Source organism: Sciurus vulgaris, assembly GCF_902686455.1.
Source record: "Sciurus vulgaris genome assembly, chromosome: 13".
Classification (NCBI taxonomy): domain Eukaryota; kingdom Metazoa; phylum Chordata; class Mammalia; order Rodentia; family Sciuridae; genus Sciurus; species Sciurus vulgaris.
Window position 1 is genome coordinate 99,965,413 of NC_136474.1, and position 21,423 is coordinate 99,986,835.

Below are 21,423 nucleotides of genomic sequence, written 5' to 3' on the forward strand. Positions count from 1 at the left end.
TATTTTGAGGGGTGGTCTAGTGTGCATATCAGTTTTCTTGGGCACTCAGGAATTAGGACTTTTTGGGTCAGGGTCTGTGGGCAGTGTCTGGAGAGGAGTCACTTTGGAGGCAATGAGGACTCCTAGGGATGGTTTCTGTGAGGTGGTAAGACACCTCCTGCAGGCACCTGCAGGCCCTGTGTCTAGGGCATGGCAGTGGCCGTGCATGGCTTCTTCCTCAGCCCTGTTCCCAGGCCGCCTGACTTTGGGGATTTGTTTATTTTCCACAGGTATCACTAGGGACTGGGCAGCTGCCGTTCTTCTGGGCAGTCCTGTCAGATAGCAGCTTCTCTGGGGCACTAGCCTCCCGCCATGCTCCCCACAGAGAGGGAGTCCGGGCTCTGACTGTCCTCTCATCCACAGCCCAGCGCTCGGCCCAGGAGCTGCCCCTTGTGGAGAAGCAGAGCATGGACAGCCACCCTGTTGGTGGTGGGAAGAAGATGATTCTGTCAGGTCACAACTTCCTGCAGGACTCCAAGGTCATCTTCGTGGAGAAGGCTCCAGGTGTGTCCTTGAGAACAGTGGCGGGGGTTTCCTGCTGGGGCACTGGTGGGAGTAGGTTCTGCTCGGTGGGCACAGGCCCTCCTGCCACATGTACCTCTGTCTGCACGTGGCGGGTGGCCCTGTGTGTCCGTGGTGACCCGTGCCTGTCTGCTGGAAGAGGTGCAGGTGGGCATCCTGCCTCCTCGCTGATTCTGCTATCAGCATCAAAGGAGGCCTGGGGAGGTGTGCCCAGCGCTGTCTTGCTCAGCTGTGGGTCCTCATCCGCTGGAGGGGCACCCGGGCCGGCACCTCTCTGACTTCTGGCTAGCCCTTCCCCGCTGGCCACATCTGTGGAGCCCCTCCCCTGCCGCCTCTGGGAGAGCCCTGGGGCCTCCTCGGAGAGGTGGGTGGTAGCTGGGTGGGCGTGAGTGGGCGGGCCTGCTCACCTTGGTGCACGCCACAGACCAGAGCTGCTGTTTCTTCTCTGTTGCTGGTGACCCCCGTACCATGGCCACATGTGTGTGTGCATGTGAGTCCCCCATACCCACAGTCCTGGGAGGCCCAGGCTGCCCAAGGAGCCCTTGGGGAGTACGGGAGCATCCACTTCACTCTCGTCTGTGGCCCTGGCTTTAGGCACGGCTGGTCTCTGGTGCAGCGTTAAGCGAGGCTGAGGGTGTCCTAAACAGCATTGCCTTTCCTGGGCCATCATGCTTGTGGCTATGTGTGACCTGTGATGACTGCTGTCCTGGGGTCAGGAACTTGACTGTCCCAAGACAGTGGGGACTTCTCTGGCTACAGGTGGAGGCCTGTGCTTTGGGACACTGGGTTGACCAGAGAGGCTGGCCAGGGGCTGCTGCTGATTAAAGATGAAGAGCCTGTGTTCATAGACACTTGGTTTCAAAGAAGGATGGATCAGCTTCATAGGTGTGTCTGACAGTTGAGGCTGAGTGTGTGTGGCCCAGAGGCTCTTGCCTCCACCAGGTCCCAGCAGAGGCCTGTGGACCCCACTGTCCACAGGACTGTTTGGAATGTTGCTTTGGAAGTGGGGTCTGTGCCCAGATCAGTCCCTCCTGGGCACCCCTCTTCCGCTCCCAGGACCTTTCCCAGGATGCTGCCCCCGCCCCCGGCACCCATACAAGGCTGGTGGCTTAGTGGTTTTTACCCTTTTTCGTACTTACCAACTGGAATTTTCATGAGGGTGGCAGTCCTGTACTTAGGCTAATCACCGACAGCCAGAGGCTTTTGGTCTCCACAATGGGGCCTTGATTTTGTACAGTTTGCAAGAAACTTAAGCACTCCAATCAACATGGGCCTGGAGAGCTTTCGCCTCCAGCCTGGCTCACCTCTGCAATCATGCACATAATTGAAGAACACCTCTTAAATTACAGTGAACTCCCACCTAGGTGCGGCAAGGAGGACCGCACTGCCCGGCCTCTCTGGAGGAGCCAACTCTGGAGTGCTTCATGCCCTGGCAGCAGAAGCGCAAGACCCACACTTTGCTCTCTGGGCCCTGAGGTGTTTGCAAGGTGCCTGGGTGCCTGCACGGTCGTGGCAGGGCTGCAGGGCTCTGGTGCCCATCTGCTTGTCGATGGCTCTTCAGGCCAGGAGAGGCCTGGGAGGGGAGGTCTGGGAGGGAGGCCTGGGAGGGGCTTCCTGTGCAGATACCCTGATTGTGGCTGCAAAGGGCAACAGTGCCTATGGGTCTGCCTTTGGCGGCCAGCGCCATCCCGTGGGTCAGAGCCCATCACAGAGTGCGGCAGTGAGGCGTGGTCACCTGCCCACTTGGGTGTCACTCATCAGCCTCTCCTGGCTGCCCCACATTGGGAGTGCCTTCCCCCCACTGGCTCGTTCTTGCTCACTGCTCAGTGCAGTGGCTGCCTCTAGAAGGCCACTCGCTCGTGCACACCTGGGGCTCAAGGCCAGCCAACTGGCGCTGCCCACCTCCCTGCCCTGAGCAGGCCATGCAGCTGTCCACTCTGTAGCAGTAGCCCATGTCCAGCGTACAGAAGGCGTGCAGCAAATGCGTAGACCTCAGACAGGGGAATGTTGCAGCTGTGCCTCTCGCCAGCGCATACGCTTTGTTCTCATATTCAGACAGACTGTGTGCAAATTATGTCTTCAAAGAAGGGGCCATTGTCCACATGGTCTCCTCAACGCGGCTTTCCAGGCACCTGGGGCTCTGCTCTGCTCCTTGGTGATGAGCTTGTCACAGCTTTTCTTTCTTATTTTGAGAAACCACTAAACTCAAAATTAAAACACAGTTTCTCATCAGTCTTCTGGTGAGGCCTCAGGTCCATTTTCAAAGTTCTGTTTTTGAATGGTCGCTAGTGGCAGCACAAGGCGGGAAGCTGTGCGTGGGCAGGTGGGGCTGGTGTCCCGAGGGCCATCCTGTCTCCCCTGCTTGTTCCCAGAGCACAGCTGGTTGTGGTGTTGTGCATGCTCCTTGTTTGGACCTTGGCCATGATCAGGTTGGCTGGGGCACGCCTCTCTGTGTGGGACTGGCCACCTTGGCCTGCCTTGCTGGCAGCCCATGCTCTTACCAGGCTGGCCCGCAGCGCTGCAGCTGGAGCTTTTACATGCTTGACAGAGTGTCTCTGTGTCCTTGAGGCCAGGTTGGTGGGTGCTACAGCCCCGCAGGGCTCAGTAGGGGCTGCAGGCAGGGGTAGCAAGCAAGGGCAGAGCTCTACCTGTCCTTCATCTTGCCACTGCCTTCGGCAGCTGGGGAGGGCCCCCAAACCCGACATGGGCCCTTCCTGTGGCTTGTGTGGTCAGCAGTGCAAGGGTGGCAAGAGGTCAGCTCTGGTTCCCCACGACAAAGCTGGGGAACACGCCATAGCTCTCCTCTACCCGTGTCATGCAAATGGCCTGCGGGTTGAAATAAGCCTGTCTTTCAAGGAGTTAGGCCAAAGGTTTAGGCCTCTGCATCAGAGGGTGATTTCTGGTCATGAAAGTGGGTGGAGAATGCATCCAGGAAGCCGAGGGGTGGTGTGCAGTCTGAGGTGGTCACCTGCTGGCCACGGGTCGGGTCAGAGCGCCTGGCGGTGTGGGGGCCACCAACTCCAGACGCTGATATGCACAGCATGAGTGAGGGCCTAGCCCCCGCCCCTGAGGATGGCTGTGCCTCTTCAGGCCAGTGTGCGTGTGTGGGTGTGTGAACATCTGGCACAGCAAGGCTCATGCATGCCCGGTTAAGTGAAATTGCTGGGAGCCCACAGGAAGCTGCAGCTGGCCCTCTGTTCAGAGACAGGCCCGGGCTCCCGAGACCTCAGTGGACGTGCTGCTGGTTCTGGAAGGCAGCTCCCTTTGTAAGGCCGCTCTCTGTTCTGCGCCGTCTTCTGAGGACAGGACGAGGCCTGCTGTGGAAAGGACTCTCCACACAGGCTGCAGCCGACCCTGGCCTGTGGTGGCCACAGTGGCTGAGCTCAGTGAGGTTCTGGCCTCAGTTACCTCTGAGGCCACCCTGACTTGGCAGGTGCGCTGGGGCCAGGATGACTGGGCTCTCCCTCCCTGGACCCCCTCTCTCCTCCAGATGGGCAGATGTCTGACAGGGAAGGAGCTTGAGGGGCAGCAGAGGAGGTGCCAGCCTCCTGGATGCAGGCCCAGACCCAGGGCCTCTGTGTATCAAGGTTAAGGGGAGACACGGCAGTGGGCACATGAGGAAACACACCTGGCACACTGACTGCCCAGAGCTCTGACTGAGGCCCAGACCCCTACAGCCTGACCAATGAAAAACTCAGCAGAGTCAGGTCCCACCCCACCAACAGAGAGCCCAAGGCTAGCAGAGAGCCCTGACCCAAGCCAACAGAGAGCCCTGACCCCAAACCAGCAGAGAGCCCTGACCCCAAACCAGCAGAGAGCCCAGCAGAGAGCCCTGACCCCAAGTCAGCAGAGAGCCCTGACCCCAAACAAGCAGAGAGCCCTGACCCCAAGTCAGCAGAGAGCCCTGACCCCAAGTCAGCATAGAGCCCTGACCCCAAGCCAGCAGAGAGCCCTAACCAAAACCAGCAGAGAGCACTGACCCCAAGGCCAGCAGAGAGCCCTAACCAAAACCAGCAGAGAGCGCTGACCCCAAGGCCAGCAGAGAGCCCTGACCCCAAACCAGCAGAGAGCCGTGACCCCAAGGCCAGCAGAGAGCCCTGACCCCAAGTCAGCAGAGAGCCCTGACCCCAAACAAGCAGAGAGTCCTGACCCCAAGTCAGCAGAGAGCCCTGACCCCAAGTCAGCATAGAGCCCTGACCTCAAGTCAACAGAGAGCCCTGACCCTAGGTCAGCAGAGAGCCCTGACCCCAAACCAGCAGAGAGCCCTGACTCCAAGTCAACAGAGAGCCTTGACCCCAAACCAGCAGAGAGCCCTGACCCCAAGGCCAGCAGAGAGCCCTGACCCCAAGTCAGCAGTGAGCCCTGACCCCAAGTCAACAGAGAGCCCTGACCCCAAGTCAGCAGAGAGCCCTAACCAAAACCAGCAGAGAACCCTGACCCCAAGTCAGCAGAGAGCCCTGACCCCAAGGCCAGCAGAGAGCCCTGACCCCAAGTCAGCAGTGAGCCCTGACCCCAAGTCAACAGAGAGCCCTGACCCCAAGTCAGCAGAGAGCCCTAACCAAAACCAGCAGAGAACCCTGACCCCAAACCAGCAGAGAGCCCTGACCCCAAGCCAGCAGAGAGCCCTGACCCCAAGTCAGCAGAGAGCCCTGACCCCAAGTCAACAGAGAGCCCTGACCCTAGGTCAGCAGAGAGCCCTGACCCCAAACCAGCAGAGAGCCCTGACTCCAAGTCAACAGAGAGCCTTGACCCCAAACCAGCAGAGAGCCCTGACCCCAAGGCCAGCAGAGAGCCCTGACCCCAAGTCAACAGAGAGCCCTGACCCCAAACCAGCAGAGAGCCCTGACCCCAAGTCAGCAGAGAGTCCTGACCCCAAGTCAGCAGAGAGCCCTGACCCCAAACCAGCAGAGAGCCCTGACTCCAAGTCAACAGAGAGCCTTGACCCCAAACCAGCAGAGAGCCCTGACCCCAAGGCCAGCAGAGAGCCCTTACCCCAAGTCAGCAGTGAGCCCTGACCCCAAGTCAACAGAGAGCCCTGACCCCAAACCAGCAGAGAGCCCTGACCCCAAGTCAGCAGAGAGTCCTGACCCCAAGTCAGCAGAGAGCCCTGACCCCAAACCAGCAGAGAGCCCTGACCCCAAGTCAACAGAGAGCCCTGACCCCAAACCAGCAGAGAGCCCTGACCCCAAATCAACAGAGAGCCCTGACCCCAAGCCAGCAGAGAGCCCTGACCCCAAGCCCACAGAGAGCCCTGGCCCCTGGTCCCCCCAGTGGCTGCGGCCGTACTCTTCTTTGATGTCCTAGTGTCCATCCAGGAGAACAGCCCCCTGATGTGCTCCTAGAACTGTGCTCTGCTTTTCCCAGGCCTGCTTCTTCTGTCCCAGAGAACCGACCATCCAGGGGTCATTGCCCACTCCCTGCAAGTTCACAGAGCAGCTGGGAAACAGCACCCCAGCACTGCGCGGCCCTGACAGTCTTTTTGCTGTTTCTTTCTGAAGTCTGCAACTGTTCAAGCACAGGCCTAAGGGGGCATTGTCATACAAGGGTGTCCCCGCCAAGCCGGCCTGGAAAGTGAGCAGTGCTGGGTGTGTGGTCGTGTGTCAGTGTGTGCACACGTGTGGGTGTGTCCGTGTGTGTGATATGCCTGTGTGGGTACTGGTTCTGTTATGCATGCGAGGCGGGAGCATGGGTCCAGGACCATCACCTTCTGGGCTCCTGTGGCAGGCATGGCCTTGGGGACCCCTCTACCTCTCCTGCCCTCCGCACAGCTGGGACTCCCAGGCCAGTGGCCTCACCTTGCCTCTGCTCAGCAGTGGACATGTTGGTGGTCCTCTGCACCCTCCCTGGTCTCCGACCTTGGGGCACCTGCTGTTCACCTGCGTCCTTGAGGGCTTGGGAAAGCGCCCTACTTCTCTGCCCACAGGGAGGGAAAGCGGAGTGGGAGGGCACATCCGTGCCGCTGCTTTTCACCGGAGTGCGACCTTGGTGGGACCTCCCGGGGGGCTGTAGGACTCCAGGAAGGGTGGCGTACCCAAAGGACTCACCCTGGCATAAGCAAGCTTTTTCTTGCCCTGGCCCCAGAGCCAAGGCCCTGTCCCATGGTCCTCCAGGTGGCTGGTGCCTCAGAGGCTCAGGAGGAATGGACTCGGGTCAGAAACGATGAGCCTGGCCACATCCTGGCCTGGGCAGGGCAGGAGCTGCCTGGCTGCCTCCCAGCCAGCTGATCCCAGCCCAGCCCCAGCCCCGGCCCCAGCCTGATGGCCAAGCCCCAAAACTTGGGGGCGGGGGGCTTGGCTTCTTTGTGGGGTTGTGGCTGACCTTGGAGGTCAGAGTCCAGAGCAGAGAGCAGTGGTGAGTGGGATGGGCAGGGCAGATGATGGGCAGCTCAGCTTGACTCCTATGGCCCCAGAACTGCTGCTTCCCACCGTAGGGTGGGAGTGGCAGGTAGGCCTTGGGTTGACCTGGGGCTTCCCTTGAGCACCTAGGGTCCCAAGCAAGGAGGAGCTGGGCCCCCGAGTCCCAGGACTCCACCAGGCAGCGGTGCCCCGCCTTGGCCTCCGTGGCCACTTGCAGCGCAGGTCCCTGTAGTGTGGGCTTCCTGCTCCTGCACCTTGAGCTGCTGCTGGATCCACACTGTTGGCCTGCTGTGCTGTGGGTGTGGCTGTGTCTCCCCAAGGTGTGCGTGGCAGGGTGGCTACCGCGGGTGGTGCTGGGGTGTGGGGTGCAGCTGGAGGGATCATGGTGGCTCTCCAGGACCTCGTTAGTTAGTGGTGTGCATTGTCATGGAGAGTGGGCCTGAGCTGGGCGTGGTGGCCATGCCTGTAATTCTAGTCACGTGGGAGGCTGAAGCAAGAAGATGGCAAATTCCAAGCCAACCTCAGCAACTCAGTGAGGCTGTGTCTCAAAATAAAAAGGCCTGTAGCTCACAGATAGAGCACCCGGGTTCCATCCCCAGTCAAGAGCCAGGCTGGCCCCCGGTTCCTCTGGCCTCACACGCTCCTGCCACAGCCTACCCCACAGGCCTTGTCTGCGAGGGAGGCAGACGGAAGCAGCCAGCCCAGCCCACCACCATGGAGCCCTGTCCCCTGCATCTGCCTGTGTCTGGCTGCTGTCACAGCTCTGTCCTCAGGGTTGTCTGTCAATGCAGGTGTCTGTTCTTCACTCTCCTCCATGGCCAGGGAGCGCCTTGGTGGCTGGACCACACTGGCCAGTCTGCTCCACAGGCGTGGGCGCTGGCCGTGCCACCCTGTGTGAGGGTGTGGTCCAGGCTGCCATGGCCTTCTGTGGGCACATTCCCATAGACATGTGTGTCCTCCTGGTCCACCCTCCGGGGGAGCTGCCAGCCACACAGCGACTCCATGTTCAGTGTCGGGAGCCTGCTGGGCTGCTTCCCAAGTGGCTGGACCACCTCTCTGGAGTCCTGCTGAGGAGGTCATAGACCTATGGGGACAGACCAAGCAGGTGGCAGGCACACGCAGGTGGAGAGCTTGGCATGTCTCGCTGGGATGGCAGTGAGGCAGTGGGCATAAGCACAGGTCAGTACTCAGGCTCCTCATCCGTGCCATCCTCCCAGTTCTGCCCCCATGTGCCTGCCGATGCCTCTGTTAGGTGTCACCCAGCCCCTCACAGAGCTGGGGCACTAGGACCTCTCCTCTGGCTGCCCAGGCCGTGAGCAGCGAGGCCTCACCCAGCCGACAGCGCTGAGCACGGCGCCTTCCACACATGGAAACAGTGCCTCAGATCCTGGCCCCGGCGTGTGACTGGCCTCTGAGCCGCGCAGGCGTCCGGCGGCCTGTGGAGGCTGCCCCCGGCCTGCGGGCGGGCTGTGTGGAAACCTTCCCGGGTGTGGCGGGGAAGCCTTGCGGTGACTCATGCTTCAGGGAATTCCCTAATGATCGGGAACGTTTTTGCTTCTGGACTCGGGCACAGCTTCCTCCCGAGGCTCCAGGGAGCTCCTGATAAGAGCACACAAAGCCCTTCCAGGGCAGCCTGCCCTCCCGCCAGCCTCCGGCTCACAGAGCGCGGCTGCCCCGGGAGCGGCAGCCAGCCTCACGGCGGGCACAGTGGTGGTGTGCAGTGGTGGTTCTGCGGCTCCTGGCACACGCCTGCGGCCCTTCGCCGTGCCCCGACCTTTGTCTGTGCTTGAGACGCCCCACCACGCCTCATTTCTGTCCATAGAAGCGTTTGCCTTTGATGGACAGCCCATGGTCCTTCAGAAATGGGGGAACCCGGGTCCCCTACACCGCTCCACACGTGGGGACTTGGGCACACCCAGTGCAGTGCCCAGACAGCATGCCACCTGCCTCCTGGGGTGGGCAGCGAGCCAGAGGAAGATGGGCATGCTACGTCTCAGAAGCTGGCATGACCTGACACAGGTGTGCCGTGGAGCCTGCTCCCGTGGCGGCCTGCAGGACTCCCTGTGGGCAGTTTGATGTGCACCCCACAGGCCCGCGTGGCACAGCAGGGAGGTGCTTGTCCTCCCGCGTGCCCAGTTCCTCAGTGCCCACCTGCTCGCCTGCCCTTGGTCTGCCGTCTGCTACAGGTTTGAGCCTGCAGAGCACACCACTGTGGCGGGCAGCCCTGCCGCAGGGGGCCGATGGCACACTGAGTCCTGCTGTCCTCGGAGGTGATGCGGCAACAGCGTCTCCTCCTGGGCTTGTGACGTGTGCTGTCCCTGCCTGTACTGCAGCCCTGTACCCAGCACAGGCTGGCACCTCCTTGGGAGAGTTCCTGGCGAAACTCCACTGTGCCTCAGATTCCAGACAGGCCCTGCGGACAGGTGACCACACCTGTGCTTTTGGGACAGACTCAGGCTCTGTCATAAGAAGACTCAGAAGTTGCTTTAAAGGTGCCAAGGAGGTGACGCCCCAGTCCCAGGAAGGGGAGGTCTGGCCACCCAGGAGCCGTGCACAGGAGCTCACCTGGCGCACCCTGTGTAGGGCGTCTACACATGTGGCTGGTGCTACCGATGCTTATTTGCCAGGCCTATTTGTGTGCGGCTTCAGGAGCTGCTGCCGAGGAGCGGCCGGGCGCCCCCAGGCTCTTGCTGTCTTCCAGGAGGGTGGCGGTGGGTTCAGAAGTGACCCTTGCGTGGATGCATCTGGTGGGGGATTTGCACTGAGGCCTCAGGCGTGTGGCCCTGGTACAGCTGGGTGGCTCTCAGGGCCTCTGGTGACTCACATTTCCACACTTGGCCGCCACCCTCCACCCACTGCCTTGCCTGGCATGAAGGGAAAGGAGATTCTATCAATAATGTAGGTTTGTAACAGATACACGTTTTCTGCCGTGCTGAGGGAGGGAGCCCATACCAGCTCATCCTGGGAACCGACTCCATTTTGGAGAAGAAAAGCACTGGGGAGGAAAAGGGCCTCCAGGGGGTGGCCGCCCACCGGCTTGTGGTGACCAGCTCAGGTAGTGTGCCCGTGGAGGGGCTGGAGACGGTGGCCTGCCAGCGGCAGAGCGTCCCCAGCGGCCACGCCTCGTGGCCAGCTGAGAACAATGAGCTCTTTCACTGCTCCTCCAGAGCCTTTTATTTCTCTTAGAACATGCAAACGGCCACTGGGCTAGGGCTAAAAATACCATGTGTTTTGCATTTTTGTGTCCCCAGTGTGGCAAGAGGTCTTCACAGAAAGGCTTTTCTTACTTCCCAGTTGGTCTTCTGAGCAGAGCTGGAACCTCACTGGCTCCAAATTCTGCTCCCAAAACACAGGGTGGCTGGCAGGTCCCGTGTGGGTGGCAGAGTGGGGCCAGGATGGGGGTCACCTGCTCCTCTGCTTTGCTTCCTCTGGAGGAGCGCCAGGTGCAGAAAGCCTTTTGTGATTGGTCCAAGATGCTGATGGGTCACAGGCAGGGTTACTGGGGGGTCCATGGCGGTGGGCCAGGTTGGAAGGAGCCCAGCGTGGGCTCCCTCAGTTCCGGCTGCCCCGGGATGCGCAGAGTGCTGCCTTGACCAGTGCAGGCTGGGGTGTCTGCTCCTGGGTTTTCAGCACAGGCTTCCCCCTCAAGTGACAGACTTCTTCCTGTCCTTTCCTCCAGATGGCCATCACGTCTGGGAGATGGAAGCCAAGACTGACAGAGACCTGTGCAGACCAGTGAGTATCCCTTAGTCCTCTACCAGCAGGGCCCAGGGGGCTGTGGTTCCTGTTTATTAAAATGAAGCAATGCAGACAATAAACGGAAGCAGTAATAAACAGTCAGTGGACACTGTGAAAACAAGTGCTATCATATGCAAAATAGCAGGCAGAGTCAGGGTGGTAGCAGTGACCAGAAGACAGGAGGCTGATGGCCTGAGGCTGCTCATTTAGGAGCCTGCTCCTGAGTGACATGGGCCAGGCTCTGAGGCGCCCCCAGGAGAGACACCCAGCAGGAGCGCAGCGACTCTGGACCTGCCTCCTTGTGTCCTGGGAGATGGGTATTCTGAGCATCCTGTGGGCGCCCAGCCCTGCCCGTGCATGCCACACAGCCCGTGACGTGCCCTCCCCAGAGCTTGGCAGTGACTTGCCACCTCTCCAGAGAACACCTTGGCTGCTCAGCACCCTCTTGTTTTGAACTCCGCTCAGCTGGGAGAGCAGCCCTAACCAGACTGCCCAGGTCCACTCAACAGATTGCCGACAGACCAGTGGACTTGGGCGTGCCACAGCTGTGTCCTTGCGTGGTGTGGTCTGTGGCTGATGTCATCAGTGCGTCTCCAACCTGCCTCTTGACCATGGCTATTTGCATAAGACAATTGCCCAAAAGCAGTCCCTGCTTCTCCGAGGCGCATCTTGGGCTGGTTTTTGTCTGCAGTTGAGGCTGCCCTCTGGCTTGAATGTGGCCCCCCCCCCCAACCCTCTGTCTTCATTGGGCACCTCTTCCTGAAAATTGGGCATTGTGGAGACCTCATGTGCTTGGGTCTCGCCTTAGATGGCGTGTAGACCACTGTCGTTTAAAGTGAGTTTTCACTGAAGAGTGTTCTGCTGAGTCCTGAAACACATCGGGCCCAGAAAATAGATTTGGAAGAAGTCCAGAGGTCTCCCAAGCTCTGTAGCTCACATCCCTGACCACTACGGGAGTGCTTGATGGCCATTCCCGTGCACAGGGGCCTGGGGTAGGCCTTGCCTGCACCTAGAGTATATAAATGGAAATTAAATGTTTAAGAAGTGTCACTTCAGTGAAGGATGTTTTCCCTTGCGGCTGTCCCTGAACACTGGATAGCTGGAGTCAGTGAATGGGAACACTGGGCTGGTGTGCCTTGCTGACCCTGTCTGGCAGGAGGCCGCAGCTCCCACAGTGAGGCTCTCATTGCCCATGTGTGTTGGCCCAGCCCCTTGCCTGTCCTCACGGGTAGCTCTGTCAGTCTGCGTCCCCAGCACCTTTCCTCGTGCTGATCACTCCCAGGATGCCTTTCCTCTGGCTGTCAGATGGAAGGTCCTCCCTGGTGTGGGATGGGACCTCACCAGGGTGGTGCGGGGCCCCTTGTGGAGCCAGTGTCCACTCCTGGGCCACTGCTGCCAGCCTGCCCTTGGGGAGCCCCTGAGGAGGAGTCAGGCCACAGGGTGGAGTGCACACACGTGTGGTGTGCAGACGGGGGCCAGGCTGTGTACGCAGCTTGGGTGCCTGCCCATCACCAAGCACCACGCTCAGCATGGGATCTTTCCAAAGCAGGCCACAGGTGTGCTGTGCCTTCTGTAGCCGTGCTCCTTCCCCGGGCCCCCTGTGCCCACTCTGAGCTCCCTCGCCTGCTCCAAGAGGCTGAACTGTGTGGGCACCATTGTTGTCTAGGGCCTGTCTGATTAGAGAGGTGAGCTGCCGCTGTGCCACCCAGGACAGAGCCTCGCGATGGCCCGACCCTGCCTCCTTCCCCCTGCAGCCTGCGTAGGAAGTTTCCTTCCCGTCTCTTCTTGTTCTTGTCCTCTGAGGAGGTGCTTCTTCCACCATGGACAGTGGTGGCCACTGCTGTTGGTGCTCCCCCTGGGCAGCATCTCTTCTCCATGTCATCCCTGTACAAATGAGGGTGGCACCTCCTCAGCCAGGTGGCCAGGACTGGGGAGGCCCAGGCTTCGTGGTGCAAGAGGGTTGTGCTGCTGGGCCCAAGCACAGGCCCCCAGCTCTACCCTCCGCCTTTTCGAGTGGGCTCATCTCTCCCAGGTGGTCCTTGATAAGGGCACAGAGTGCCCAGGCAGAGCAGACCCACATACGTCTTCCCCCAAACGGATGAAGTTTATAAAACAACCACCACAGGCTGCTTGGAGCCAACGTGGGCACAGGGCTGGAGGCCAGGCGGGGGCTGGGTACCGGTACCCATGGTTCCTTGGTGGCAGGCGTGGCTACTTCAGTGGCTTCATCTGTAATGGGAGAGCTGGATCTGCAGTTCATCCTAATGTTGGTGATTTATTAACACAACTCATTTTTTTATTTTGTGTCAATTGATTTGCTACAATTAATTACTTTCACAAAGGAAGTGCTACAATGAACTTCTCTTACACATTTCTCAATTGTTAACCCAAAACACCGATCAGAAACAAAACCAAGCCTGGTGCAATGCCCGGCAGACCCGCCTCCACGGCACCTTCCTTCCACGGCTCCCCCAGGGGTGGAACTGGATGCCGAGCCCGGCTGCTTTCCCCACACAGTCCCTAGCATCCATGGCTTGCTGTTCATACCTGCCCTTGGAGGAGCATGACTTCTGTGAAAAGGTTGTGGATACTCATTTAAAATATGAAAAGGAAGCCAAGAACACCCTGACCTGCCCTTCCTTCTGCATGTACTCTGAACTGCCCCCTGCCCTGGGCTGTGCACTGCTGCTTGCCCTTTTTCTTGGGTGAGCTGTCCCCAAGGTGGTGGCCCCAGCCAGCGTGCCCTCCTCCTTGCCACCAAGAGGAAAGGCACCTCTTGCCATCTGACAGATGGTGGCCCCTCCCGTCCAAAGGTCACTGACCCTTGAGTGTTGAGGTCTGCTGAAGACCCCTCCTAACCCAGAGGCAGCCTCTCTTTGGTGGGTGTTCTACGCGGGCCCTGATGGTTTTGCTCTTGGGCTACGCGCCCTGTTGCCAGCTTCTAGACCTGCAAGAAGTCAAGGACAGCCTCTCTTGTGAGCATGAGGGCTCAAGCACATGGCCACATGTTCAGGGGCTGTGTCTGAGGCACTCTGGGAAGGTGAGGCGGTTTGCAGGAGCCCGCCAGGCAGCCAGCTGGCGACGGAGCTGCAGGTGCTTAGGGTAATGCTTTCTCACTTCAAAGGCGCTGATGTCTGCTTCCTCTTTGCTGTGCCCTTGCTAGAACTCCCTGGTGGTCGAGATTCCACCTTTCCGAAACCAGAGAATAACCAGCCCTGTCCAAGTCAGTTTCTACGTCTGCAACGGGAAGAGAAAGAGGAGCCAGTACCAGCACTTCACCTACCTTCCTGCCAACGGTAACGCTGCCTTTCTGACCTTAAGTGCCGAGAATGAGCAGAGGGGGTGCTTTTTCTAAAAGACGCAGGAGCTGGGAGGACTGCTGTGGAAGCGTGTGGCTGTGCGTGACTGTTAGCAGTATGTCATCGTCCCCGCAGAGACCAGGGAAGCTGCGGTGGAGTCTCCTTTATCACTGGCACCTTTGGGGATCACTGCTTCTCGTTTTGCATATTTCTTGGACCAAGCGACAGGCAGCCGGGGCTCCTCAGCACTCAGAGGCTGAGGTGCACTCAGGGCCTACACCCTGCAGATCTGTAAGGGGGACAGCAGAGAGGGGCAGCCATTTTGCAGGGTCCCTCAGAAACAAAGCTCTGCTCAGCACGCGGCCAGCGCCTGAGGCAGCTGCAGGGAGCAGAACGGTCCGGTGCTGCGGTGACGCTCCCCGCAGCTGGCCCCATGCATAGTGGCATCTCCCAGTGGCAGGAGGCCTTCCCAGGACATGCCTTCTACCCAGCTGACTATCCCTTTATGCATGTGGGGATTACTCCTTTTCACCCCAAGTCAGCTTATCTTTTCACCACTTTAGGGGGTTTTGTAAAAAAAAACAACAAAAAAAAACAACAACAACAACAAAAAAACCAGTTTGTCATCTCACTCCTGAACTAGTAGAAAAGGAAGGTGTGTCCAGGGCAGCCAGGAACTTCCTGTGTGGCTCGAGTTGCCACTCGGGTTGACAGGGTGTGTTCAGGGAACACAGAATTCATCCTGAATTGAATTGTATTTTGGGGTCAACTCAGCTATGTCAAAAAAATCTTTTGATACTATAGCTTTTTAAAAGAAAAACCTTAGCAATTCATATGATTTCAGAGGGAAGTTTTATGCTAGAATTATTTGCAAATGGAGCCACACTGTGATCCTAGCAAGATCAAGATCATTTTGAAGCTCAGTTACCTAAATGTGAGAGGCCCAGAATGTCCCGTTGGTACTAGACCGGTGGTATTCACGGTGCCAGCTCAGAAGTGCGCTGGGCTTGGTAACAGAGTGTGGGGCCGTCAGGCAGGAGAACGGTGCTGATCTCCACCACAGCGCTTCCTCGAGCCTCGCATCACGCATCCAGTCCAGTCTTGGGTAACACGCTATAGAGCGTACGAAGAACATATTTACTCTTTTCTGGAAAGTGTAATGACTGGGTCCTAATTAAACTTCAGGCATGGTTGACCAAAACTTGAATATTTTAAGGAGAATCTGAGCCCTCCCAAGAGAATTGCCTGAGCAGCGTAGGAAGAGCTTGCATGCTCCCTCTCCTGTGTGCTGTGCCCGGCAGCCTCTGCTGCTGGCCCCAGGGACTGCTGGAGCACAGAGCACCCCTCCTGCAGGCACAGGCCTGTGGGCACAGTGTGTGCCCCCGCTGGGCTGTCCCACCTCAGCTGCTGAGGCCCCATTGTGCGCCCCTGCTCCACCTCCTTCGCTCCTCAGTGATGATGTCCGCAGGCCCACGGCCCGCCCAGCAGCCCCTCTGCAGCACAGCCCTCCCCATTCACTCCTGGCCTCTCTTCAGCCTCCTGCACCCTGCTCCCCTGGACATTTGCCTCCCACACTTTGGAACCCCCAGGTAGCCTTTGGTTCCAGCCCAGTCTCGGGGGCTGTGTTTCCACACCATCAGACCAGGGTCGCGTGGGCTGGATCCCCGGCAGTACCCAGTGCCTGGTGTGGCTGGCTGTGCTTCTTAATGTGCTTCTTAAAACAATAAATGAACAGATGGAGAACTGGTGCTTCCGTGTCCCGCGTCCTGTCTGCCCGCTCAGGCCCCCTGCTGCTTCGGAGCTGGGGCGGGGCCCTGGAGGGTGGCCCCGCCCGGCACTTGCGCGCCGTCCCTCAGGTGTGAGGCTAGGCACCACTCCTGCTGTGACAGAACCAGCAGCTGCAGGTTCAGAGGACTCTCCTGGGCAGGTGGACGTTCTGGGCAGCGGAGGCTTTAACTCAGAGGTGCTCGCTGGCCAGTAGGCGCTTGGCCTGTGTCCTTTCTCCTGAACCTCTGCTGCTGACGCTGCCTGGTTCCCATGGGCCTCGCGTCCACTGCTGATGCAGTGCCTCTGCTAACAGGCAGGCTCTTCTTAAAGCCACAGACTGTGCTGTCAAGTGGTGTGAGAAATGGACATGAATCCCTTCAAACCCCGCAAAGTTGTTCCCCGCTCAGTGGGTGGAGTCCATCCATCTCGCGTTCCCTTTGAGGTCGGGATAAGTGGGGGTGCTCCTCTGGGCTGCGCCAGCCACCTCCTGTCTCCCGTTCTCCCACAAAGCTGTCCCATCTGCAAGCCCTGTTTGAGAGCTTCGTACCTGGTGGGGAGGACAAGGCAGCCAATGGCCACCAGCTTCCCTTCTTGACTCAGCCCCACCATAACTCTGGAGACTTGGCAGCAGATGAACGCCCAGCAACTCGGTGACGCCTGCCTGCACGGCTGCTGGCCACACCCTCCTCCTCACTCAAGCCAGCTGTCGGATGTGGTCTGTGGTGGGCCTGGAAGGACAGCGGCTCCCTTCACCCTCTCTGGGGGCCAGCGTGTCGTGGGGGAAGTTCCACTTGAACGTAAGACAGCAGGAGTGGAATGTGTGTGGCCAGTGGGAGTCCAGCATCCTTGGGATGGCCACCAGGACAGCTGGAGAGGGCCGCAGAGCTTGCGTGTGTACAGAGTGGCTTCCTGAGTCTCCTAATGTCACTGCTTCTGTGTGGCTGAAAGGAAAGAGTGCTCTTTCTGTCTGGTTGCGGTTGCCAGGACATCCCAGTGCTGTCATAGGATGGACGGCCAGGAGTGGCCATGGGTCTGCGCTGTGGTCCCAACACACCAGTTAGAAGCAGAGAGGACACAGGCTAGCGGAGGGATATCTCCCATGGCTCCCCTTGGCATCCATGTGGCCTGAGCTCCCGCTGCAGAGTCCTGCTGCTGGTCCACGTGGGGAAGAACCTGACACCCGTTCCACAGGGCAGGGCTTTTCAGAACGGAAAACCAACCTACACCCCCAAGCCAACACCTCTTTAAAACAAGGAAACAAATCTCGCCCGCTGGGTCTTTGAGACCCTTCTTTCCAGCTGAAGGTGTGGTGGTTGCTGCCTAATGGCACCCCAAGGCCCCGCCTGGGCTCACTGGTGCAGCTGAGGCTCCCCACTGCAGCTCCCAGGAACACCTGCCTCCGCGCCCCTGTGCCTGTCTTCGTTGGGAACCCTCTGTGTGACCGGAACCCCAGGGAACAGCCTGCAGAGGGTCACCTGGTGACTGGCGCATTGTGATTGTGGGGCAGAGAAACAGCTTCTGTAGAAGAGCCCAGTGGTCAGCCTGTTGAGGCGATGCAGCCACCAGGGAAGTTGGCTCTGGACCTCAGGGCCCCTCACCACCACGGTTCCAGCCCTTGCATGTGGACCTGAGCGAGCTGGAGAACCGAACCCATTCTTTCCTTCATAGTTACTAACAAGCCTCTGGTCATGCAAGGGTGACCTAAGGACGAAATTGGTCTCTGCCTCATTCAGTCAGACGCCATGGCAGTGCCAGCAGGGCGTCAGCGGGGTTTGGCAATGAAGCCAGGGTTCTGCAGCCTTTCTGCTCCCCCAGCGAGGACTGCTGGGCTGTGAACTTCCTGCACACCAGGCTGCAGCCCACCAGTGGCCCAGCACCACTTCCGGGGCTTGTCCTCACCAGTGCTGCCCAGACAGCAGTTAACCTGGTCAGGGGTTGGCTGAGCCCACCCCTCTTCCCGGTGGTGACACAGACTCAGGCCGGGAGAAGCCATCTGTTCCTGCCTGGGGGCTCAGCCTGGGCATGCTGGGGGCCCTGGCCACTGCGGGGAGGGCAGGAGGGTGTGGACAGAGCCGGCACAGCAGTGCCCAGCATGAGGACCTGCCCACTGCACGCCCACTGGGCCCCACGTCCTTGCACAACTGTCTGGCCTCACCTTTTTCATGGAGCGTTCCAGGCTTCCCCCAAGTCCACTGCATGTGAAGCTTAACCAGATGTCATCTCCTGTCGTCCCGAATGCTTGACAGTGTCTCCAGCACTTGTTCAGCTCTCCTGGGAGGAAGTGAGACCTGGGCAGACCCAGACAGCCCTGTGGCCACCTCTCAGTCTGTGTGCTGCTGGGCACCTCAGATCCTCGGTGCCGGACACAGCTCCTGGCTCCTCGCCCTTACTGAGCTTCACGTGAGTGGCCTGCATCCTTGATGGTGGCCTGTCTGCAGGTACTCCAGCACGAACACAAAAGCCTTTCTCACATCGAAAGCTTTCGTGGCTGGGCAGCCACCGGGCATCAGTTGGGTCATGCCTGTGTGGGTCCAGCCAAGTCCTCCCCGACCTGCTGGATGGCCTGCAGGCCCCTCCATGCCAGCCTCCTCTCTAGATACAGCTGTGTACTCTGCGACCCCTGGTGACAGTAGCATCTCTGCTCGACAGCCCACAGCCTCCGGGTTGGAGCCCACCCTTCACGTTTGCAGACAGCCCTGTCTGCCCAGCACACCAGGGGCCCTTCTGCCTTGGACTGGCTGCCCAGGACTCCTCCAGGCAGAGGCTTCCCAGGCCGTCCTGGGACGCCTCCCGTCTGCCCAGTGCCAGTGCAGCAGACACAAGCTGCAGGCACCTCGACCCCCAGCCATTCTGGCATTGGCACCCACCTCCTGCGTGTCAGCCCCAGGCCCAGGGCTGAAGGCAGGGACCTCCCCTCACCTCTGAGCCTGCCAGCAAGTGACATGGCCCTCCGCCCATATTTCCCCCCAGGCGGTGTGTGGCCACGTGCCTGGGGGCTGAAGGGCATGCTAATTCTGGGGACTTAAGTGCCCCGCACTGTCCTCTTAAAGCAGAATAAGTCCCCAGTGGGCATCCCCAAGGGCTGCTGCCTGTCACCCTCGACCCCCAGAGGCCTCAGGGCCAGCTGGCCATGTGCTCGGGGGCCACTGTGCTAGTAGTGGGCTGGTCCTGTGAAACTCGGGCACGTTCTTCCCAAGCCAGCTCAGCCACAGGACTGCCCAGAGTAGTGGGAGCGAGCCTCCCCTAGCTGCACAGCCTGACCAGGCTCTCTGTGACCCTCACTCAGTGGAGGGGCCTGTGTCGCCCTCCCCACGCTGCCGCCTGGGGAGGGAGGTGAGGAGTCCACGCACCTCCCAGGCCGGCCCCTCCACTCCCACACAGAGCTCCCTCCCTGCTCTGGAAGAGGCCGCCCTGCGCCTGGAGGAGATCAGGCCTGGAGGTGGCGACCCCTCAGGAGTGCAGGCTCCCCTTGCACCCACTGAGTGCCTCCACCTGAGGCTGGAGGATGGCCCTGGAGACCGAGGACCAGAGAGAAGGAACCAGGGCGAGCACACCCCCAAACTCACAGGAGAGGAAGATGGCACTTGAGCTTTTGAGGGAATTGCTGAGTGGGGCTCAGCTGGGACAGGGAGGCTGCTACTCCTAGGCTCCTTAGGGAGTGTGCTGGTGGGTCAAGGGGTCAGACGGTGGTTCCGTTAGAACCTAAGGGCTGTGGACCACCAAACACAAGCAGGGAGAGTCAATGCCAGAGGAGCACCAAGCAGGTTGGGCTCCAAAGGAGGGAGCACGCACCGGCCTCCGCCTGCCATCTGCGCACCAGGACAGCCGCCTGCCTCCCATGTGACAGCGCCTGCACTGCCAGCAGAGCCAGGAGTTGCCCCCTGGTTGTGTCCTCTGCCTCGTCTCCGGCTCTGGGCCCACCGCCCCCAGGAGGGTGAGCCACACCCCTGGCAGAGTGCAGCTTTGCAATTCCGGGATGGAACTGAGCGATGTATATTTTGGCTGGTGTGGTCTGTTTTACCATCCCCTGCCGCAGGTCTGATTGGGAATCGTCAGATGGCTATTTAATTGTGCCCTGGGGGGAGCCGGCTGGTCCACACCTGTGGCCGTGGGCTGGCACCCACAGATCACACAACCCGCCCCTCATTCCAGGCCTGTGCTGGGGCCTGGATCCCTCACCTCAGCCAACACCTCTGTGGGGCGACGATCTCTGAGCGGCTCAGCACTGTGGACCTGGGATACCTCAGAGCCCCACCTGAGCACGGAAGACTGGGCCTGGGCAGGGGTGGGTGACCAGGGAGCTGAGCCCAGCCATTGGCCTGTGTGCACGCTGGGACATGAACTTCCCCTGACCCCAGAGCTGGACCTTCCTCCACCCCGGGAGCTGGCTCCGTGGGGAGAGCAGACATGCTCCCAGCCCGAGAGACGAACTCGCACGGTGGAACCCTGGTTCATCAGGAGGCCAGTGGCCAGAGTGCCTCGACCCCACAGCTACGGGCAACCAGGGCTTGGAGCCGTGTCCTCCTGTGTCCCTCGAAGCTGCCCACGCTCACGTTCGTGGGAGACCTGGGCTTGTTGTCTTGCAGCCAAAAGGAGCAGTCTGGTCTTCTTTTGGGGCTCGGACTTTGAATGACCCTGTTTGTCCGGCACTGCAGAACGTCTGTGGTGAGGGACCCCAGCTGAAGCACTCGTGGTCACTTGAAATGCGGGTGCACAGTGAGGGGACTCATGGGGACGCACGTGCAGCCATTGGTGCCTCACTGGCCACTCACTCCACAGCCTGGGGCTTGAGCAGCGGCCGGTGCTGCTCAGCCCTGGAGGGCTGATCCTGGACCAGGGCACCACAAGCCTCAGGCCGCATCGTTGTGGGTAGAGTCCTGTGAGGACAGCAGCCCTGCAGTCGAGACAGGGACCACCGCGGGACAGCCACTGGCACTCCACCTGACCGCCCCCACCCCAGAACCGCGCTGCTCCGGTCCAGCCAGCAGCCGAGAGCACTGTCCTCGGCACCCACAGGGTGGCCTCCTCCACATCCACGACCGTCTTCTCGGGTCAGATGCCGGCATCCCGGGTGCAGGTGGTGAGGAGGTGGGCAAACGTCCATGGAGTTCTGCTTACAGGAGAGTCCAACCTCTCCCATTTATTTAAGGACATTTTAATTTTCCTAATAAAACAGTTGGATTTCTGAGGTGCTGACACTCCAATGGAGCCAACCACAAACTTCAGTGTTTCCAGGGGAAGATGGGTTTGCCCCAGAGTCCAACGTGTGCCCGTGGCCAGCCCCGGAGGGAGCCCCTGCACCACCAGGACATGGAGGACAGCATAGAAGAGTGGAAGCCGTGTGCACAGCCCTGCAGGGGGCCAGCCCCATGCCCCTGGCCCTTGGGGGGAGCCCAGGGAAGACAGAACCTGGGTCTCATGTGCTGCCCATGTGCTTAAGGCTGCCCGAACTCCCCCTGGGGAGTCACCCACCCTTGCCAGTGGCCCACTGTAGCTGGCCCCGGCCTCCGACTCTTTCATAAGCAGGAATCTTGAGGTTCGAAGCCCACTGGGAGTCTGAGACTTTGTTTCTGCTCCTGAGTCCTGTTGGGGGTCCTCCAGCCCCCCAGTCTGTCACCTATTAAAACAAGTGTTTGTGGAGCATCACCCCCACCCCAGGTCGGGCAAAGATCCATAAGTTCTGGGCTGTGCTGGGCAGGACT

The 21,423-nt window shown here is 59.9% G+C and overlaps 1 protein-coding gene across 4 annotated transcripts in view; it reads left to right on the forward strand.

Annotated features, from left to right (window-relative positions):
• NFATC1 (nuclear factor of activated T cells 1) overlaps positions 1–21,423 on the forward strand; it is a 101,495-nt gene that overhangs the window by 46,311 nt on the left and 33,761 nt on the right. For all 4 annotated transcript variants that reach the window (XM_079109175.1, XM_079109177.1, XM_079109178.1 and 1 more), the window contains exons 6-8: positions 403–543; positions 10,597–10,652; positions 13,819–13,951. In XM_079109175.1, coding sequence (XP_078965301.1) covers positions 403–543; positions 10,597–10,652; positions 13,819–13,951 — 330 coding nt within the window. The remainder of the gene's footprint in view (positions 1–402; positions 544–10,596; positions 10,653–13,818; positions 13,952–21,423) is intronic.